The 22533-nt window shown below is 33.6% G+C and overlaps 1 protein-coding gene across 2 annotated transcripts in view; it reads left to right on the top strand.

Moving 5' to 3' along the window:
- pcxb (pyruvate carboxylase b) overlaps positions 1-22533 on the top strand; it is an 848274-nt gene that overhangs the window by 724218 nt on the left and 101523 nt on the right. For both annotated transcript variants that reach the window (XM_030162429.1, XM_030162430.1), the window contains 2 exons: positions 2737-2894; positions 3794-3880. In XM_030162429.1, coding sequence (XP_030018289.1) covers positions 2737-2894; positions 3794-3880 — 245 coding nt within the window. The remainder of the gene's footprint in view (positions 1-2736; positions 2895-3793; positions 3881-22533) is intronic.

The following is a 22533-nucleotide window of genomic DNA, read 5'->3' on the forward strand; positions in this document are numbered from 1 at the left end:
TTAATTTCACATTAATTTCACAGCAGCTCCATTTCTCTGCCAAGATCACAGCGGAAGCGCACAAACACTTTAAGGACGACGTACGCTCTTTGAATCGTAAAAATTCAAGCTTGTCACTTGGGTCGCTGTGGACGTTATGTTTGTCTCATTAACATGCCTGATTTTTTGTCATCATTAGCCCGGCTCAGTGTGCTGCCATTTCAGTTATGGGATTAAAGTAGGTTTTTACTTTCAAGGTAATCATCTTTGGTATACCTTAATAATGGTTGCAGCGCAATCTCACAAATACGAACAACAGAAAGGTGACAGTTCGCAAAATATCACAGGGATTCACAGGCTGAACCCAGAAAATTCTTGTCATTCTTGTTGTTGATGCACTTGTTTTGTTTTGTTTTTCTGTTTTTAAACCTTTCAAGTCCTGAATATGTTTCTCACTTCATGAACAAGCTGTAAGGAGCTCCAGATGAGAAGGGGGGGGTGTCTTCTCTGACATTTTAGGTTTACCTGCCAACTAGCCTGGGAATGAACATGGCATTATAAAACCCATATAGTCCTATATGTGTGTATGTACTGTATATATTGGAGATGGTATCCGTTACTGCCTGCTTCGTTGAACCTGTTCCTCCCGTCAAAACTGGAAGGTTTGACACCGTGTTCATGCTTACATACATCAGCCTGAGCTTAAACCCATTACTGTCAATGTGTAGTAGCAGGCATGCGTTTTGCAGTGATTTATGTAAATATATGACCTGATGCAACATGCTCTTCCATAATAATTCCACCATACTGTGTGTGCAGCAGCATGACAGGAGTGCAGCATTCTATGTTTTTAACCCATAACGACCCAGTGTTATTTTTGTGTCAGTTCCCAAATTGATTTTTCACTCTTTTTAACCTTTTTAATTGATTTATCACCATTTATTATGAGGCCTACTTAATTCCATAATTTCACTTTTATCTACTGCAATTTTATGAACCTATGTGTTTTTATATATGTATATGTGTCATTTTAATTGTGTTTTATTTATTTTATTTACTTTTAACAACTTTGTACGGTGGCCCTGAGTGTCCTGAAAGAAGCCTATAAATAAAATGTATTATTATTATTATTATTATTATTATTATTATTATTATTATTATTATTATTATTAGGCCCGAGCCCAGACATACATGTCGGCGAGGGCCTATTAAAATCACATGGTTCCGTTTTTTTTTTTTTTTTTTCTCTCGCCACTTTGAACGCAAATTTGACCCCCTGAACGTTAACAAAAAGTCAATTTTATTAGACCAATAATTCAAGCCCAGCGAAATTTTTTTTTATTTGAAGTCGCCAAGAAAAAATGTCGCAAAATGACTCGGTAGCGCCCCCTCAAAAATCAAAATATATTACGCGAAAGTAATGACTGTTGTAACCGTGTATATGTGTATTATTGGCATCATCTTTTTTATTATTATTATTATTATTATTATTATTTATGTTTCATCTGGTCGGAGATTGTCCACGTCTTCAGTATACTGGCATTAATAACTAGCATAAGGTGTGGAAATGTATAGCATGTATGGCCTAAAAACCTTTTTTTTTAACTATTATTTTGCCCTTTTTTTTTTTATAATTTTTTGAATATATATAAAAGAAAAACTCAAAGATCAAGTCATTAACCCTTTCATGCATTAATTATGAGAACCTTAATCAAGATATTTTTTCCTGAGTAATTTTATTCCTCTTTAGGCATGAAAAAAAAGGAAATTTTTTATGAGCCTATTTTTCATGGAGTTGCAAAAATGTCCACTCAGCTGAAGAAGCAAAGAAACATGTATTTACTGAAATACTGCATGAAAACTATGAAATAAAAAAACATTTTTAATGCTGCTAATCTGATGTTTTTTCACATTTTAACATACCTGCATGGAGATAATTTGCAAAAAAAACAAAAAAAAACTTTTTGTTTAAAAAACAACATAGTTAATCACAGTCTAATGACAATTAGCTTTTTTTTTTTTTTTTTTTTTACACTCAAACATGTTTCTGCAGATCAGGTTTTTCTAGATCAGCAAATTTACAGTAATGGTGTGAATTATAGTGTATGGGATGATGCATAAGCATATCCACTGTGTTGGCTGATATGGCACTAAAACAACAAAATCCATAAATATATAAGAGAACAGCTTTGAACAGCTGTCCACTGTAGTGACCGCTATGCATGAAAGGGTTAAAAAAAAAAAAAAAAAAGATGGATGCAAGATATATCCCATAACTTCAAAAGTCCCTCAATTCTATATTGACCCAACTACCTGATGGGAAATGTTTGATTTGCTCTGAAATAGAAGAGTAGAATTCAGTTGGTGTGTGTTCTGTCTGTAGAGAAGTGATGGGAGTGCTGCTGACTAGTGATGCTGAACACACAGTCATTCACTCATGGGTCTATGAGTTTGCTTTGCTCTTCCTCTGTGGTTAAATCATGAGCTTTAGCGTTCCCCCGCAGATCCAACTACTTTCTTTTACTTTTCATCTTTGGAGCTCAGAGTCTAAATCTCACACGAATGGGATACAAACATTGAATTTTACTTATTAAACCCTGACGATCGAGCCCGAATCTAGTCGTAGTCTCGTTAATCTGTGACCGAAACCTTTGAGACTTCTAACAAGGGACCGGGCTTTAGTGTTTTGGAGGACTGAATAATGTACATGACATCCAGTGATTTGAGCTCATGTTGCTGTGCTCTGTTTTGTTCCAGGCATTGCTCTGGAGAAGGTGTTTGACTACAGCGAGTACTGGGAAGTAGCCAGAGGCCTCTACGCGCCGTTCGACTGCACCGCCACCATGAAATCTGGCAACGCTGACGTCTATGAGAATGAGATACCTGGAGGACAGTACACCAACCTTCATTTCCAGGTGCAGTGAGCTGTTCAGGCCATTTTTTTTTTTATTGTTTTGTGTCCGTGATTGATGTAGAAGCCAATGCATTTTTTTTTTTTTTTTAAAGCTCAAAGCTCTTTAACATATTTTTAGCTTGTCTGAATGGAGGATTAGAGTTTGTCTATGTGTCTGACAGAATTTATAAACAGAATTAACTCAGTGAAACATTAAATTAGTATGCACCGCTACTGTGGACTTCACTTCAAAGAGCCCAGAGTTGGATTCATTTAAGTGAAATTGACAGTTTACTGTATGAAGTATATTAATCTTAAGGGGAAATTCAATTTTCCGTCGTTACTCCTCTGAAACGCTTTGCATTAATATTGTTTATTTGTGTTATTTGTGATGCACTTGTGTTTATTCAAAGCCACAGTATAGCAGATGCAAGATATGGAACTGTGAAGCGCGCTCATTAGAGGCACTGTTATAGAAACTCTGAATAATAATAGAAGTCGAACAGGGAATCTCAGTGTTAGCTAATGTTGCGCGGCACATTAAGTACAAACTTAAGTCTCCTGTTCCTGCACGAGTGCAAAGTAACTCTCTGAAAGCTGTCACAGGCGATATGAAAGCGATTACATCCGCAGAGCTTCCCCGCTGGAAGAATATGTGGGTGCACGTCCCGGAGCCAAGTTGTGACCTGCTTATATCACCCCGTGTTAAACAAATGCAGCAAATTAGAGTTTACACTGAGATATCCTACTGGCCTTTGCCGGATGAGACTTACAGCCATAAATTTAAACGGTGGAGGTGTCGCTACATAAAAGGTTGATGCTTTATAGCTTTGAATTTTTTTTTTTTTTTTTTTTTTACTAAATGCTTATTTTTATTCCACTCAGTCATTGTGTTATTTGTTTCGCCGTGACTCTTTGCAGGCTCACAGTATGGGACTGGGGAATAAGTTCAAGGAGGTGAAGAAGGCGTACGCAGAAGCCAACAAACTGCTAGGAGATCTCATTAAGGTGAGGCATAAAAATGCACCATCACATGTCCTACTGTTTCCTGGAGTGTACACAGGCTGTACATTTTCTGCTCCCATAAGTAGATGTGTCTGGGGCTTTTACCAACCACAGACAACGGAACATTGATTCATATGGATGTTTTACAAGCTATCGGTGTGGGCAGAACTCAGCTTCGATACGAACTCATGCAACTGTAATCACACATTTTTAACCCTTTATAGTTGACTCATAGAAATACTCTGAAATTCAAAATATCAACCTTAATGTGTGATTGGAGCAAAGTTATTATCGTTGACGAAATGACGAAACATTGCACATTGAGCACTTTTTGTCCTGTCTGTAAGCGTGATCAAGTGCCTGTCTTGCATGTTTAATGTATGTGTTGTTGTAATGCCAAGGCAATCACCTAGACTGCAAAACAAATCTACCTACGGGTATAAATAAAGTAACCCTGACCTTGACCTTGAAAACTAGAATTGAAAAAAACATTTGCGTTAACTGAAATAAATAAAAACTATAATTAAAAGAAAAAAACAGTAACTAACTGAAACTGTGTTGTGTGCTTACAAAACGAACTAAAAATTATGGATAAAATTCCCTTCGTTTTCGTCTCTGTCAACATTGGATTGATACGAAAGCGATTTATTTCGTTCTAGCAATTTTATCGTTAATGAAATGATGATAACTAGAATTTTTAAAAAAATTTGCGTTAACTGAAATAAATAAAAACTATAATTAAAAGAAAAAAACAGTAACTAACTGAAACTGTATTATGTGCTTACAAAACTAACTGAAACTTATGAAAATTATGGATAAAATTCCCTTCGTTTACGTCTTTGTCAACATTGGATTGATACGAAAGCGATTTATTTCGCTCTAGCAATTTTATCGTTAATGAAATGACGAAAACTAGAATTGAAAAAAAACATTTGCGTTAACTGAAATAAATAAAAACTATAATTAAAAGAAAAAAACAGTAACTGAAACTGTATTATGTGCTTACAAAACTAACTAAAACTTATGAAAATTATGGATAAAATTCCCTTCGTTTTCATCTTTGTCAACATCGTATTGATACGAAAGCGATTTATTTCGCTCTAGCAATTTTATCGTTAATGAAATGATGAAAACTAGAATTTAAAAAAAATATTTGCGTTAACTGAAATAAATAAAAACTATAATTAAAAGAAAAAACAGTAACTGAAACTGTGTTGTGTGCTTACAAAACTAACTAAAACTTATGAAAATTATGGATAAAATTCCCTTCGTTTACGTCTTTGTCAACATCGGATTGATACGAAAGCGATTTATTTCGCTCTAGCAATTTTATCGTTAATGAAGTGATGAAAACTAGAACTTAAAAAAACATTTGCGTTAACTGAAATAAATAAAAACTATAATTAAAGGAAAAAAAACAGTAACTAACTGAAACTGTGTTGTGTGCTTACAAAACTAACTAAAACTTATGAAAATTATGGATAAAATTCCCTTCGTTTTCGTCTCTGTCAACATTGGATTGATACGAAAGCGATTTATTTCGCTCTAGCAATTTTATCGTTAATGAAATGATGATAACTAGAATTTTTAAAAAAATTTGCGTTAACTGAAATAAATAAAAACTATAATTAAAAGAAAAAAACAGTAACTAACTGAAACTGTATTATGTGCTTACAAAACTAACTGAAACTTATGAAAATTATGGATAAAATTCCCTTCGTTTACGTCTTTGTCAACATTGGATTGATACGAAAGCGATTTATTTCGCTCTAGCAATTTTATCGTTAATGAAATGACGAAAACTAGAATTGAAAAAAAACATTTGCGTTAACTGAAATAAATAAAAACTATAATTAAAAGAAAAAAACAGTAACTGAAACTGTGTTGTGTGCTTACAAAACTAACTAAAATTTATGAAAATTATGGATAAAATTCCCTTCGTTTTCGTCTTTGTCAACATCGTATTGATACGAAAGCGATTTATTTCGCTCTAGCAATTTTATCGTTAATGAAATGATGAAAACTAGAATTTAAAAAAAATATTTGCGTTAACTGAAATAAATAAAAACTATAATTAAAAGAAAAAACAGTAACTGAAACTGTGTTGTGTGCTTACAAAACTAACTAAAACTTATGAAAATTATGGATAAAATTCCCTTCGTTTACGTCTTTGTCAACATCGGATTGATACGAAAGCGATTTATTTCGCTCTAGCAATTTTATCGTTAATGAAGTGATGAAAACTAGAACTTAAAAAAACATTTGCGTTAACTGAAATAAATAAAAACTATAATTAAAGGAAAAAAAACAGTAACTAACTGAAACTGTGTTGTGTGCTTACAAAACTAACTAAAACTTATGAAAATTATGGATAAAATTCCCTTCGTTTTCGTCTTTGTCAACATCGGATTGATATGAAAGCGATTTATTTCGCTCTAGCAATTTTATCGTTAATGAAATGACGATAACTAGAATTTTAAAAAAATATTTGCGTTAACTGAAATAAATAAAAACTATAATTAAAAGAAAAAAAACAATAACTAACTGAAACTGTGTTGTGTGCTTACAAAACTAACTAAAAATTATGAAAATTATGGATAAAATTCCCTTCGTTTTCATCTTTGTCAACATCGGATTGATACGAAAGCGATTTATTTCGCTCTAGCAATTTTATCGTTAATGAAATGATGAAAACTAGAATTAAAAAAAAATATTTGCGTTAACTGAAATAAATAAAAACTATAATTAAAAGAAAAAAACAGTAACTAACTGAAACTGTGTTGTGTGCTTACAAAACTAACTAAAAATTATGAAAATTATGGATAAAATTCCCTTTGTTTTCGTCTTTGTCAACATCAGATTGATACGAAAGCAATTTATTTCGCTCTAGCAATTTTATCGTTAATGAAATGATAAAAACTAGAACTTAAAAAAACATTTGTGTTAACTGAAATAAATAAAAACTATAATTAAAAGAAAAAAAAACAGTAACTAACTGAAACTGTGTTGTGTGCTTACAAAACTAACTGAAACTTATGAAAATTATGGATAAAATTCCCTTCGTTTACGTCTTTGTCAACATCGGATTGATACGAAAGCAATTTATTTCGCTCTAGCAATTTTAGCTAGCGGCACCATACGGTACTTCACGGTCCTTACCGTAAGTGGCAAAAAAATAAAAAAAATAAAACCAAGAAGTAAAGATAGATGGTTTTGGTCGGTGGTGGATGTTTGGGTCTTTACGGGTTAAGTAAAGGTTCTAAGTGAATAGTATTGTAATAACAACAAGTGGTGCTAGGCACAACAAACCCCGCCCCTCGCACATATTGTAGTTTATTTTGACATCGATCCAGCTTATGTCATCATGTCTATGCGTGTGCTGATGTCGGCATATCAATTGCCTCTATATATGTGCCAAGTTTAAAGTTTTTACAGACATGTGAAATCTCACCCATTAAGTAAATGGGAGAAAAAAAAAAAGATGTAAAAAAATTCGTAAAAAAATTTTGAACTTTGACCTGCTTTTCCCAAGATGTAATCACATCTATTCTGGGTCACTGGCAATTTATAAACCAAATTTGGTGTGAATTCAACCAATAGTTTTGCTGCCACAGACATTTGAAATTTCACCCATTATAAGTAAATGGAGAAAAAAAAGATATAAAAAATTTGAACTTTGACCTATTTTTTCCAAATTATAATGACATTTATTCTGTGTCACTGGCAATCTACAAACCAAATTTATTATGAATTCAACCAACAGTTTTGCTGCGACAGACATTGGAAATTTCACCCCTTATAAGTTAATGGGAAAAACAAAAAGATTTTAAAAATTCATAAAAATTTTTAACTTTGACCAACTTTTACCAAAATTTTATGACATCTATTCTTCATCACTGGCAATCTATAAACCCAATTTGGTCTGAATTCAACCAATAGCTTTGCTGCTACAGACATTTGAAATTTCACCCATTGAAATTTCAAATGGGGTGGGGGTGGGGTGGGGGGGTCTGAAAAATTTGAACTTTGACCTATTTTTTTCCAAATTATAATGACATTTATTCTGGGTCACTGGCAATCTACAAACCAAATTTATTATGAATTCAACCAACAGTTTTGCTGCTACAGACATTGGAATTTTCACCCCTTATAAGTTAATGGGAAAAAAAAAAAGAATGTAAAAATCCATTAAAAATTTTTACTTTGATCAGCTTTTCCTAAAATTTAATGATATCTATTCTTCATTACTGACAATGTGTAAACCCAATTTGGTATGAATTCAACCAGTAGTTTTGCTGCTAGAATGTTAGATTCACTGTCCTTACTGTAAATGTTGCGTCGCTCTGTGTGGAAATGACCAAAAATAGTCACTTGCCGGATAAAGGGTTAACAGTGGGGAAAGAATAGAAATGCTGTGCACAGCTTCTTTGATTTTTATGTTCAGCTCCACATTTCCTGTTAAGTTGACTTTGATGGTAACAATCCAGATTCTGCCATATGTGCGGAATTAGTCAAAAAAAAAAAAAAGACTGATAGATATGAACATCAAGCTCAGTTTGGTGTAAAATTAAATGTTAGAACCATCAGTTTGGCTCGAAATCACTCAAAAAATGCTTCAAACTCTGCATTTGTGACAGTTTCCAGCCGTAGGAACCGACAGTAATATCTCCAGAAAATCATTCACTTACATCACCCAAATAATAAAAGGTCAGAGTGAAGGAAATTAATTTAGAGTGACGTTCTGGATTATACTTCGAATCACTTGCACAAATGAATCCCAGGCTTTGAGGGGGATACAGGATCAGCTCTGAGTTCCCCAAACCCCATGAGATCTAAGTCTGGGATCCAGTGGAAATAGACTGCACTAACTGTTCTTTCAGATATTGAAAAGCATCCAAATGTTGATCACTAAGAATTTACAGAACCAGGGATGTAACGATTACCGGTATAATGATAAATTGCGGTAAAATTGCAGACGGTTAGTATTACCGTTTAAATTCTAATTATCATGATAACTGTGTTTGATTAGCGCACTTTTCTGTAGAAAACACCTATGTAAAGCTATGCTTTTATGCCAAATATCTGAGTATAGTTTTAATTTATTACAATTTTGATATTCTGTACCTAATATTTGGAACCAATATTCACTTTTTTTTTTTTTTTTAACTTTTTTTTATTGTATACATCAGCAGCAAAGCAGTTTATCAAAACATTTAAGAAGCAATGTGTAGTTCTCCACTATTTGGACATTTAGCTGCCATGCAGTTTTTTTCGTAATACATACAAAAGTGTAAAAAAAAAAAAAAAAAAAAAAAAAAAAAAAAATATATATATATATATATATATATATATATATATATATATATATAAATGGGTGCTTACGGTTTCAGTATTTCTCACATATAAAAAAAAACCAAAACAATCATAGCATTACAATACTTCTGGGTTCTTCAAACATTAAAACATATTCACGCAAAAAAAACACAAAGCAAAGAAAAAACACAGGGAGATTACAAAAAAAAAAAAAAAAAAGGGACACCTTTAGAGGAATAACAGAGATTCTGGATGGCTAAAGGATACAAACTTGATCCATTTGTCACAAATATGCTAAAATGTATCCCTCTGAATTCAAAAACAAAAACCAAACAAAACAAAAACAAAAAAGGTAGACATACCCACACGCACCCCCCCGCAAAAAAAAAAAAAAAAAAAAAAGGGGGGGGGGGGGTCCATTAATCACAAGAAAAAGAAGAAAGTGATTCAAAAAAAGTTAAGAAGGGCTGCCATTTATTATAAAACTTAAAAGGGATGGCTTTTTTTTCTTTTTTTGATCAATTTTTTATTTGTTTTCATTGTGCGTCTCAGAAGTACAATACAAAAGAAAAAGAAATTCACATTTTATAATACAAGATTCTGTGACACACAAAGTATAACCCCCCCCCCCACCCCACAGAACCAGTAGTGACCCCCATACCAACCCAATCTGGATCTCAGAATACAAAAACCAACTAATAAAGACAAATACATGTATACAGATGAAAGAGAATATAATTTACAGATATAAACAGAATAGTGATCAGGAAAGTCATAGACAGTTATGTTGCACTCTTTCTTTAACTATAAAATCAATACCATCCCAAGTACTAAGCGTTTTTCGACTGGCTGCATGCATCCAGGCCACTGACCTCTCCATCATAACTATATCTAGAAAATAATTTATCCATTGTTGCCGTGATAAAGTATGAACCAGTATTCACTTTTAAAGTCTTTGAAAAGGTTCGTTAAGCATCTTTGTGTTATTTATGCAAGAAATTATAGACATTTTTTAAATCGGATTTTTTTTTTTTTTGTGTGTGTGTTTTCTGGCCTTTTATGTTTTTATAGTAGGTTAAAGTGAAAAAAAATAATCAGCCGTTGATATAGATCAGGGGTGTCAAACTCATTTTAGTTCAGGGGCCACATTCAGCTAAATTTGATCTGAAGTGGGCCGAATCCGTAAAATAATAACATAATAATATATAAATAATGACAACTCCAAATTTTTTTAGTGCAAAAAACAAAAAAAAAACAACAACAACAAAAAAAACATTAAATTATGAAAATACTTACTTTTTTAAACTATCCAAATAAAAAAAAACTGAATAACCTGAAAAAAACTGAAATTTCTCCAGAAAAATAAGTGCAATTTTAACAATATTCTACCTCAACGTATCATTTATACATGTGCATTATGGATCAATAATATATTAATATATTAATAATGTCAACTCCAAACGTTTCTCTGTGTTTTAGAGTGAAAAAGTACATTTACATTATGAAAAGGTTTACATCTACAAACTATCCTTTCAAAAGATGTGAATAACATGAAAAAACGGAAAAAAAATAAGTGTAATTTTAACAATATTCCGCCTCAGTTTATCATTTACACATGTACATTATAACCTACAAATACACAAAACATTTAACAATAGGCAGAATATTGTCAAAATTACACTTATTTCTTTTAAGAAACTTCAGGTTGTTCATATTTGTTCTGGTTATTTGCATTTTTTGCGAAATTATACTTTGTTTTAATGTAAATACATGAAAATATTTACATTTACAAAGAGAAAAATTTGGAGTTGTCATTATTTATAGGTTATTATGATAGTATTATACTGGTCCTGCCCACTTGAGATTGAATTGGTCTGAATGTGGAACCTGAACTAAAAGGATTGTTAATATTTTAGTGTAATTTTTGCATTTCACAAATTCATCCCAAGGGGCCAGACCGGACCCTTTGGTGGGCCGGATTTGGCCCCCGGGCCGCATGTTTGACACCTGTGATATAGATGAAGTTGTGCTGAAAAAAAAGATCCCAAACACGGGTATAGTAAACATTTGTTTATATAGTATATAAAGGTAAAATCAAAAGTACTGAAAAACAGACAAAATAGGCTCAGACCACTAAGGGTTAATTACCTCCGCCAAGGAGGTTATGTTTTTGCCAGGGTTTGTTTGTCTATCTGTCTGTTTGTCTGTCCGTTAGTGTGCAACATAACTCAAAAAGTTATGGACAGATTTTGATGAAATTTTCAGGGTTTGCTGGAAATAGGATAAGGAAGAAATGATTAACTTTTGGGGGTGATCTGGAAGAAATCCTGGATTCTGGATCACTTTGAAATTTTTGTTAACATTGTGGTAAATGGGGCCAAAATTTTCGTTTCCCAATATCTCGCTTAATTATTGACCAAAACTCATGAAATTTCACTCAGGACTTGATAATGGGGTCCTCTATCACATTTCAAAGGCTGATCCGGATCTGATTCAGAAGGCGGATTTTATCTCAATTTATATAAAAAATGGGGGTGCCCTTACTTTTTGGCCTACTGTGCCTTTAATATTAAAGGTAGAAATTTCTGACAAGCGCCATCGTGTAGCTCAGTCAGTTCCGCATCGGGAGTATGCCACCGGATTTCATGTAGCGTTAACACTTAAGGAGCTAGATCCAGAAGAAAACCGCCATTACGAGAAATGTGATTTTCGTGAATAACTACTGAACTAATAAGGATATAATTATGAATCCAGTTGCTAATGGTATGTTTTCATGGTCAAGGAATCTTAAAATATAGGTCAAATAAATATGGGACTAATATTTATGGTGGAAATCACAATATGGGGGAATTGTGCAAATCTCATGCAATTTGACTCAGGGATTTACAATGGGGTGTTCTATCAAATGGCAAAGACTGATCCGGATCTTTCAAAAAGTTATGGACAGATTTGGATGAAAATTTCAGGAAACATTGATACTGGCACAAGGAACAAATGATTAAATTTTGGTGGTGATCGGGGGGGGGCACTGATCTGCCTTGGCGGAGGTCTGCGCTCTCAGAGTGCTTTTCTAGTATTTGAATGTTTCTGCCAACAGAAAGTACATTGAGTCAATTATTTTATTTTATTTATTTTTTTTTTCAAAATACAACTTGGCTAAATTATTTCAGTGTGTGTAGTAATACTTTTCGAACATTTTGAGCACAATTTCAACAATACCGCGATAATAATGATAACCGTGATATGAAATTTTCATATCGTTACATCCTTATACAGAACTAAAACTAATAAATGCATGGCGGGTGAGTTTATGGAATATGTCCGTCCTATAATACAAACCCAGTATTCCCCCAGTAGGGCTTTATTCAGCTTCGGTCGTACTCGTGCTGTTTATCCCGCCCTGATCCCTGTTAATTTGTGCAGACACTCCAGTGAACTAGTTTGTGGTTGATTTGCTGAAAGCACATTAATCGTAGTCATGGAGAAGGCGCTCAATTGCCAACTCTGCACTCAACAATATCATTCTGAGCCTCAATTCCCCTCTTGCCTGCTTTCATTAATTCCTTTGTTTTTGCTCCTTCATTATTTACCATCACAGCTTAGTAAGAGATTCATCCCTCTTTCAGTGGGTCCACGCTCGGCCCGTAATTACACTGTTCTCTCGTTTGCATCTTTTCTCCCTCCTTTTTCTATATTGCTTTTCTTTTCCACCTTGCCGTTTCTCATTTCGTTGCTCCACACATTTATTCCCCTGCTATATTTCTTATTTTGCTCAATCCCACCGTAGACATGCTTCCGTGGATTCTCCATTATTCGACCGCCTCCTTTCCTTTCCTTTTTTTTTTTTTTTTTTCCTCTCTCTTTCTCAATTTTCCTTTTTGGGTTCCCTCCTAATTTTCGTTCGCCTCCCAATGTTTTCCTCATCAATTCCTCTCCACCAGCTTCCCCTATCCTCTCCCACTGCTCCCTATCAATTCAATTAAGCCTTGGTGGGCTTCAGTGCACAAGCCAATGTTGGCTTGATGCGCCGATGGCTCCCATGCTCTCTGTTGTATCCTGTTAACTTGACAATGCCTGTCTTTCTCTCTCTCTCTTTCTCTCTCTCTCACTGTTAGCTTGTCGATAATGGAGAAGGTGTGTTCCCGTCCGATATAGACACAAAGGAAACACACCACACACTGCAGTGGTACATATACACTGTACATTGGATGTGATCTCCCACACAGCTACTGCCTTTAAGACTCAGAGATGTGGGCGGTCTGATGAATTTTATCATCTCGCCGAGCATCAGCTATTATTATGTACACATGTTTTAGTTTGTACACTTGCCACAAACAGAAAGATTTAAAATAAAAGGGCTGTTTTAATATTATTTAACCCTGTAAAACCTGAACCATTAAATCACACTGCAAAAAAGTGTATTTTTCTCATTTCTAGTCAAAATATCTCATCACACTTAAAATAAGACATAATCACCTAAAGAGGAACTTTTCAGTGAGATATAAGAACTTATTTTTAGACAATAGATCTGGAAAATCTTATTTCAAGAAATCTTACCAAGATCATTTTCACTTGTTCCACTGGCAGATTTTTTTTTTTTTTTGCTTAATTCTAGATTTTCTTGCTTAATTCAAGCAAACAAATCTGCCAATGGAACAAGTGAAAATTATCTCAATAAGATTTCATGAAATAAGGTTTTCAAGATCTATTGTCTAAAAATAAATTCTTGTATCTCACCGAAAAGTTACTCTTTAGGTGATTATGTCGTATTTTAAGTTTGATGAAATATTTTGACTAGAAATGAGAAAGATACACTTAGTAAGATTTAGATTTTTGCAGTGCATTGAGAGAAAATTCCAGTTCTTTAAAAAAAAATGTTTTTTTCAAATATCAATTTCCACGTATGACTTTCAGTTTTGTATCATATTTGATACATGAGGTCTCAGTGCTTAAATATTATTATTTTTGAACAAACAAAAACATAATATAACACAAACATGTCTAACAAATTGATAATTCCTTTTCAAAATTGGCAACGTTCTGCCTCCTTCCTCATTAATTTTATCTTGTAGTGTCACTGGAAAGGCCTCTGGTGAACGAATGAATCCCCCCTGGTGGATTATCTGTGTATTGCATGTGTCTAATTGTATACATCAGGTTTTTCAAGAACAAAATTGTCACACTGATCATGTAGAGGGCTTCAAAACTCATGTATCAAATATGATACGTTTGTCGTTATAGGGTTAATGTAATCAAAGTTAAAGCATTTGCATAAAAGACACTTTCGTTAATGTGATTGCTTGCTATCCCAAGCTCATTAATTCTCATTTCTGTTTTTTTTTTTTTTTTTTTTTTTTTAAGTCATGAGTGACATGCCCTGAATAGAGATATCAGGATGTTTGTAAAGGGCGTCTCAGGGACTTAGAAGACAAAAAGAACGTAGGACACTAAGGCTGATATAAATTCCTATGAACTTAACTGCTTTATAGCTTAATATTAATTCCAGATGTACAGCCATTCCTGCTGAGCAGCCCAAACCAGTATTATCCCCCAGACTTGATTCACAATTCAGCAGGACTTCTACTCGGTTAAATAAAGGGACAGAACAAATTCTCAGACCTGTGAGTTTTCTTTTGCGATAATGCTGATCAGTCTGCAAAGAAAGTTTGAGGTCAGTAAACAGTCGCACACCTTTCATTTATCACACAGCCGCCATGAACTCGCATGTACAGACACTAGAGGATGTAATTAGAAAAAAACCCACACTTGTATCACCTCCAGTCTTGCAGATGCAGCACAGTGCGGAATAAAAGGATGAGTTCAGAATCAAATGCAGGTAGCAAAAGGTGCAATGCAAAAGTAAAAAGCATCTATTAAACAGCTTTGAATGGCAATATATTTTTAGTCAAAAGCAAAAAAAAAAAAAAAAAAAAACTTACTGAATGAGAGGTACTTGGTGATGGCATGCATTAATCAGAGGGCAGTTTGGGCAGGAAGGCTAAGGTCTACAAAATCAGTTGAAAAGAACCAGAAAAGAAAAGTATTTCATACTGACACTAGTCTTACTTCATTGCATAAAAGATGCTTAAGGCTGGTTTGGTGAAAGGTTCTGAATAGTATCTGTATGTAAAGGTTAAAGAATGAAACTGAGGCAAACTCCAAACATTTGCAGTGTCGATATATTTGTCATAATTTCCAGTGCAAACTTTATTTCCTTGAATATAATTTTATTAGGAGATGAATGAATGTATTTATTTTTGATTTGTACATTAATCATTGCATTTAGTACAATAATTATAATAACAGGGTTTTCGCAGGTCATTAGTTTAGTTTATTTCAAGTATGCAACAAAACAAAAGAATCCTACTTTGTCCTTATAAATGAAACAGATTATAGGAAAACAAAACAAACAAAAAACATAGGCATATACATGAAAACAAAGTATGACTTCATTTGCATATTCGAAAAATTCATTCGAAAAGTCAGTACAAAACACATTAAAGGTCATTAAATCGATTTTGTGAAAATTAAGGCCTCAAATGGCTTTAAAAAGCATTAAATTCAATGTCCAGAGGCATTAAATAATTAAATACACTTGATGGAAAAAAAGCATTGTTATTCACAATTTATTTAGATTATATAAACATTTAATAATTTTGATTGGAAGTATAGTGTGATGACTGACGGGCCGAACCCTTTGATTGGCTATTGTTTATGGCCAATACACAAAGTCACAACACTGGATACTTGAAATGCAATGTGCTGTGAGCGTACTCATGCTGTGGCGAAAGATCGGAGGGAATATTAGCAAATGTAAGAAAAACAGGAAAATGTAAGTTTCAGCAGAAGTGATTGGAGGAGGAACTATTCAGAACCTGGTTAAGGCCTGTCGAAGGTAAACTAATAAAACTGTGTATAAAACTGTATCTGCAGTTGGACATGGGCATTGAATTACACAAAAGGCCAATGTATATATACATTGGCCTTTTGTGTAATTTAATGCCCTCTGAGACTGTTCCAATCTTGAGGAACTTAGCTGTGGTTCCATTCATACCAGCTGACAGACTGCTCAAGTTGAGTCTCATCAATATCCTGTGATAACTACCCTTTGATCTCAATTAAGAGGAAATATTTTCCAGAGAATGTAATATTCATGTATACCAAATCCATATGAAGACAATAGAATATCATAATTATTGATTTGAAAAGTTAAATCTATAGAAAGTGAAAGAAAAAAATCTTTCACAAGCTAGCTATTTCATGTTGAGACCTATTTTTGGTTATGTAGGGAAAATAAATAAATCTTTTTTTTAGATTAGTGACCAAATAATCTTAAATTCCAATGAAGCCATGCTTAAGCAGAGGGTTAAATGCTTTCTTTCAGAAATTTCCATTGGTTTAGCTCATTTGATTAATGAGTAATTTTAAAAAAACATGTTTTTTGAGAAAAGTGAAATTCCCTACATAACCGGCACCATCTGGTATTAAAATGCTTAAAAAAGCAATTCACACCAATTTTTCAGACAAAATTATTTTTATAATGATAAAAGGGTGTATTAAAGGTCATAAAACTATATTGAAAACAGAAATATATATAATTCAGATTTCAAATTATAGCAATGATAAGTTATGTTATTATTCATTCTTAGAGAACTTTCTGAGGGACTGAATTTAGTTTGTATAAAAAGTTCAAAATTTTCTTGAAAATCCTTTTTTGGCAAAAATTTTAATGGATTTAGAAACTTAAGATGTTATACTATTGAACTGCAAAAAGTCTGAAATCAGTATCTCAATTCTAATTTTTTGATTCAAAGCCAACAGGCGCGTGACTTGACCCATGTCTGTAATTGGAGTAAAATTGTGGAGTAACCTCGTTAAAGAATTAAAAACATGCACATCAGTCACTACATTTAAAAGGATGTTTAAAACTAAGGTGTTCAATAAATAGAAAATATTAGGATAAAGTAAGACAATTATCAGTATGAATCTAAGATTTTGCTTAGATTGTATTATTATTATTATTATTATTATTATTATTATTATTATTATTATTTAAAACTGCACCATCTTGTTATTTTGTTTTGTTTCTGCAGCTTTCCTTTTTGTAAATAGGGTAGGCATAAATAAGACGCTGCTCCAGCCTTCGCTTTTTCGCCTATGTTTAATATAGAAATCCAGACTGTATATATGTATGTATCGTGTTCTGTTAAATGGACGTATAAATTACTACTTCTACTTATTACTACTACTACATTTGTATTAAGTGGCATTAAAAAGCATTAAATTAGATTTGCGGGTACCTGCAAAAACCCTGAGTAAACATAAAAACTAAAAAAGGAATAGGCTCGAAACAAAAGTTTATATTTTTGCCTATCCTTTTCACCTGATACACTGCTTACATTAAATTAAATATGTACAGCAACAAGCATTCACACCATTAAAAAAAAAAAAAAAAAAAAAACCAAAAAAAGCATATCTACCATCTCAATTCAATATTCCTAAATAATTTTAAACTTAAGGCAGTTTTCAACTTTGTCAAAGAAATTAACAACTTAAATTCATCATTTTTTCCACACAATTTCACACCCATAACCCGTGAAGCTCTACAGAATCAGCTGAAAAGAACCAGATAGTTCTGTAAAAAGATGTATAACATACACATGGAAGCACTGACTCAAGCTTTTAATGCAGTAGAAGTAACAACAGGCTGTGAAATGTACCTTCTACTGTCACTTTCTGAGCCTCATATTCATATTAACCTCATGCAAAGACTATAAAACCATTCTTACTTATAATAAAATATACTGTGACCATTCCCTTCACTATGATGTGCAAATGTGTTTCCAGTGTCAGCAGCAGAACACACACCAACATAATAGCATTTCTCCCTTTCATGTCTTTTTCTTTCTTATTTCTCAAGTTCTTTTCGTCTTGTGATGCTGTTATCGTGCGTGACATGCACCGAGGAAACGTCTTCTATATTCCATGTGTTTATGTTTTGATGTTGGGAAGGATGCAAAATTTCAAAACTCACCAAAAATCATTCCCCTTAAATGCTTTAATATTTCTAAACTTTTTCCCCTCCAGACCCAAAGGAGAATATTACATCCAAACTTATTAAATAAACTTTGAATCAAGATAGATTTACATTTTTACTGTCAAAACACCATGTCTGAAAATCTCTTTTTATGCCTACTTTCACTTCAGTTTCATCTAGTTGATCATTTAGTTCATCTAGTCGAGGTTTATCTCATGTCTTCTACATTTCACATGAGTTTGCAGAGGTCAACATTTCTAAACTGCTCTAGAGAGACTTATTAAAACAGTTCTGCAACCTTTTTTGGATCCTGGAATTTGGAAAATGTGACTTTAAGATGGAACCAAGAAGACAGTTATATATAAAAGGATTAGAAAAGGGTGCGGCCTGCAGGTCAAAACCAGCCCACCAAAGGGTCTGGTCCAGCTAGGGCTAGGCCATAAAACGATAACGATATATATCACGATATAACTTTTCCTCGGTAGAAATATGAGACATGCTCGATACAATTTTGATAGAATTCATTCGTCCATGTTTTGACAGACGTAAGATGTTACGGAAATTTTTTCTCTGCTGCTGGTGAATGATGAAATAGAGACATCTGCCGGCCGGCAATATTTTATTTCTTTGCAAAGAAAGGTCAGTTCTGCACACGAGCGGCGTTTGTGAAGAAAAGACAAAGAGCTTCTCACAAGGTCCACCTTTTATAGGGTGAATCACATTTGCAAGTGACACCTCCAGTCTCCTCAAAGGGCCTTTTGTTACCTTGCAAGAAATTTTACACACACAGTAGGGGAATTTAGGTAGGGAGATGGGAAAGTTAGCATGCAGTGGGGGGGGGTATTCAGAAAATTAGCATGCAATTGGGAAGAGTGATCAGGAACGGAGACAGGAAAGTTAGCATGTAGTGGGGGTATTCATGCAGTGGGGAGGGGTGATCAGGAAAGGAGACGGGAACAAAGAGCAGAATCAGATAAAAAAGTTAAAATTCCTTTTCAAAGATCAGCCAATCATAATTAAGTAGAGCTGCAATGAACCAATCGCACTAGAGCCATGGCAAGTTAGGTTGACACACACAGCACAGGTGTAAGAGCAGCCGCAGCACACACGCTAATATATGGGCTACAATTTGATAATTTTATTTGGAAAATTTCACATACACGCAAGTAGATATGACAAAACACACCCAAATTTTAAAGTCTTTATGATTGAATTTGAAAAATATATTAAATCACTGGAATTTATCTTTAACAAGAAAAGCACAAACACTCTGACAATTTATAAAGAATTCTTTAAAATGAACTGAATTTACTCTCTGATGATTTTTTTTTTCTTTTCTTTGATATTTATATTTTAAGTTATTATTATTATTATTATTATTATTATTATTATTATTATTATTATTATTATTATTATTATTATTATTATTATTGATATTTTCTTCTTTGTGTTTGTAAGCCTTTGCGTTATGTTTTTTTTATTTGTTTGGATGATTTTTCCTTTTGACATCTTGATGTTTGTTCAAAATTTCTTAATGTTTTGTATACACATATATTTTCAATAAAGTTGTAGAAAAAAAAAAAGTTTGGGCTGCAGCGGAAGGTAGTGAGTGTTCCCTCGGGAGAAAATATGACAGAGAACTTGGGCAACCGGGTTACTGAAAAGTAGGGTACAAACAGTTTCGGTTCCAGCGTACAACAGAGTCATAAAAGCCAGAAATCGGACAGTCAAAGCATGTTTTTTCACTTTCAGTTTACACCAGTTATGACACGGAGGTACGCACAGCTCAACGGACGGGGGGTGGGGGGCTGCAGTCAGTGCCTACCACAATACTTATACACACAAACCATAGGGCCGTATAACTGAAACTTAAGACGCTTACACAATACATCTTAAAATGGGGGGGCTGGGGGTGGATAAATAAAGTGGGGGAATAATGCATAACAGTGGGGGGGGGTTAATTCTAAGAATGGAGGGAGGGACTTCTCCATAAGTACTGTGACATATGTATTTCTCTCTCTCTCTATCTGATGTCTTCACAAGTAACTTATGAGTAATGGAAAATTTAAGCTTGACAAAACATAGTAATTTGGTTTATATCGTGATACATGTTGATATCGTCTGATATGAAAAAAAAAAAAAAAAAAAAAAAAAAAAATTATCGTGATATGATTTTTTGCCATATCGTCCAGCCCTAGGTCCGGCCCACAGGATGAATTTGCAAAGTGCAAAAATTACATTGAAGATATGAACAGTCAAGAGTGTCCTGCTTATTTTAGTTCAGGGGTCACAACAGACTGATTAGAATTCTAATGGATCAGACAAGTAAAATAATAACATAATAACGTATAAATGATAACAACTGCAATTTTTTTTTTTTTAGTGTGAAAAAAGTAAAACTACATTATGAAACTGTTTCTACTTTCACACTATTCTTTCACAGTAAAATGTAAATAATCCAAATAACTACGAAAAACGTGAAATAATAATAATAAAAAAAAAAGTGGGATGTTAACAACATTAAGCCTGCTATTAATTATTTTGTAGATCCACTGAGATCTGTAAGTTGTGTAAATGAGAAGCTGAGGAATAAAATTGATCAAATTGCACTTTTACTTTTTTGCACTAAAGGAAAGACAAAAAATTGTTGTTATTATTTGTAGTTTCTTATGCTATTATGCCACTTGAGATTAAATTGAACTGTATGTGGCCCCGGAACTAAGTTGATGTAGTCAGTAAAAGTGAAAGGTAATCAGAAAAAATAATTAAATGCAAAAATATGCACAGATACCTGAAGATTCTACTTATTAAATGCAGTAAATGAGTACTTGTACTGCAGTACTTTATATATGTGATTTTTAGAATATGATGAATTTTTCCTGGCAGTGTTGAAATGTAACGCTGTTTCATTCAGAATGAAAAAAGTGAAAGGACATATTGGAAAGTCTCTTTGTTGAAAAGCCTTGAAAAAGGACACAAAGCAGAGAATGGATGGCTTCAGCCGCTGAGTGATGCTTTAACAAAGACCAGACAGGGACAGGGGACACTTTTCCTCTTCATACAATTCTTCTCATCACATGTTTTGCCCACCTGCCAACACACTTCCCCTTATCATTCTCCTGGTCACGCAACACTGCCCTTGCACACAACAGTTTGTTGTGCTATCCATTCAAGAGTAACACATCACTTCTCGCAAATAATAACTCATCACTTGTAGTCTTATTGTTTTTTGCTTTTGCTCAATTTAACTACTTTTACTTTAAGCACAGATTATTTCCTTTACCACCTGCAGGCTCTGATTTAATAATGTATCTCACAATGCAACAAAAGTATATACACTAAATGCTTCTGTTGTTCGGTTCATTTTTAATTAAATAAGGTATTTAGGAAACATTCTTCAGCTAAAATGCAGAAATGGATTGAAAACAGTGAATGGAATTATCTTTGGGGCTCTGGCTGTGCAAACTTATCTTATTATTTTCTTTATGAAATTGACTGCACATATAACAGATAACTCGGATCATGCAGTTAGGGTTTTTGTTCGATTAACAGTTCAGAGTCAGGAAGTGCAATGTGTTGATATATGCTAGAGGTGTTAAACATGTGGCCCATGGGCTAAAACCAGCCCGTGGGATGAATTTGTTAAATGGAAAAATGACAGTGAAGGTAATAATAATGTAGGGTGTCAAAGGGTGTATTCAGACCTACTTCATTTGGTTCATTTCAATCGGACCGGAGTTCATTTCCCCAGAAAGTCCGGACTTTTTTTTTTTTTAGGTGTGAGTACAAACATGATCAAACAAGCGGATTCTGGGCCACTTCACTTCTCGTGTGAATATAATGCCACGTTTCCACTATGTGGTATCGGCTCGACTCAACTCGGCCTTTTTGCGTTTCCATTACAAAAAAGGGCCTGGAATCTGTTACCCGGTACTAGTTTTTTGGTAACACTGAGGTTCCAGGACTGGGGACCAAGGTTATTATCGTTAACGAAAACTAACGAAATGACGAAAACTAGAATTGTAAAAACATTTTCGTTAACTGAAATAAATAAAAACTATAATTAAAAGAAAAAAACAACAACTAATTGAAACTGTATTGTGTGTTTACAAAACTAACTAAAATATATAAAAATTATGGATAAAATTCCCTTAGTTTTCGTCTTTGTCAATGTTGGATTGATATGAAATCGATTATTTTCCCTCAAGCAATTTTAGCTGGTGGCAATATATGATATTTAACGGTCTGTCACTTCTTGTTACTTGTCGTTTAGTCGTCTTCTCGTCCCCACTCTACCTGGAAACAT

The sequence above is a fragment of the Sphaeramia orbicularis genome, chromosome 18 (assembly GCF_902148855.1).
Source record: "Sphaeramia orbicularis chromosome 18, fSphaOr1.1, whole genome shotgun sequence".
NCBI classification, from domain to species: Eukaryota; Metazoa; Chordata; class Actinopteri; order Kurtiformes; family Apogonidae; genus Sphaeramia; species Sphaeramia orbicularis.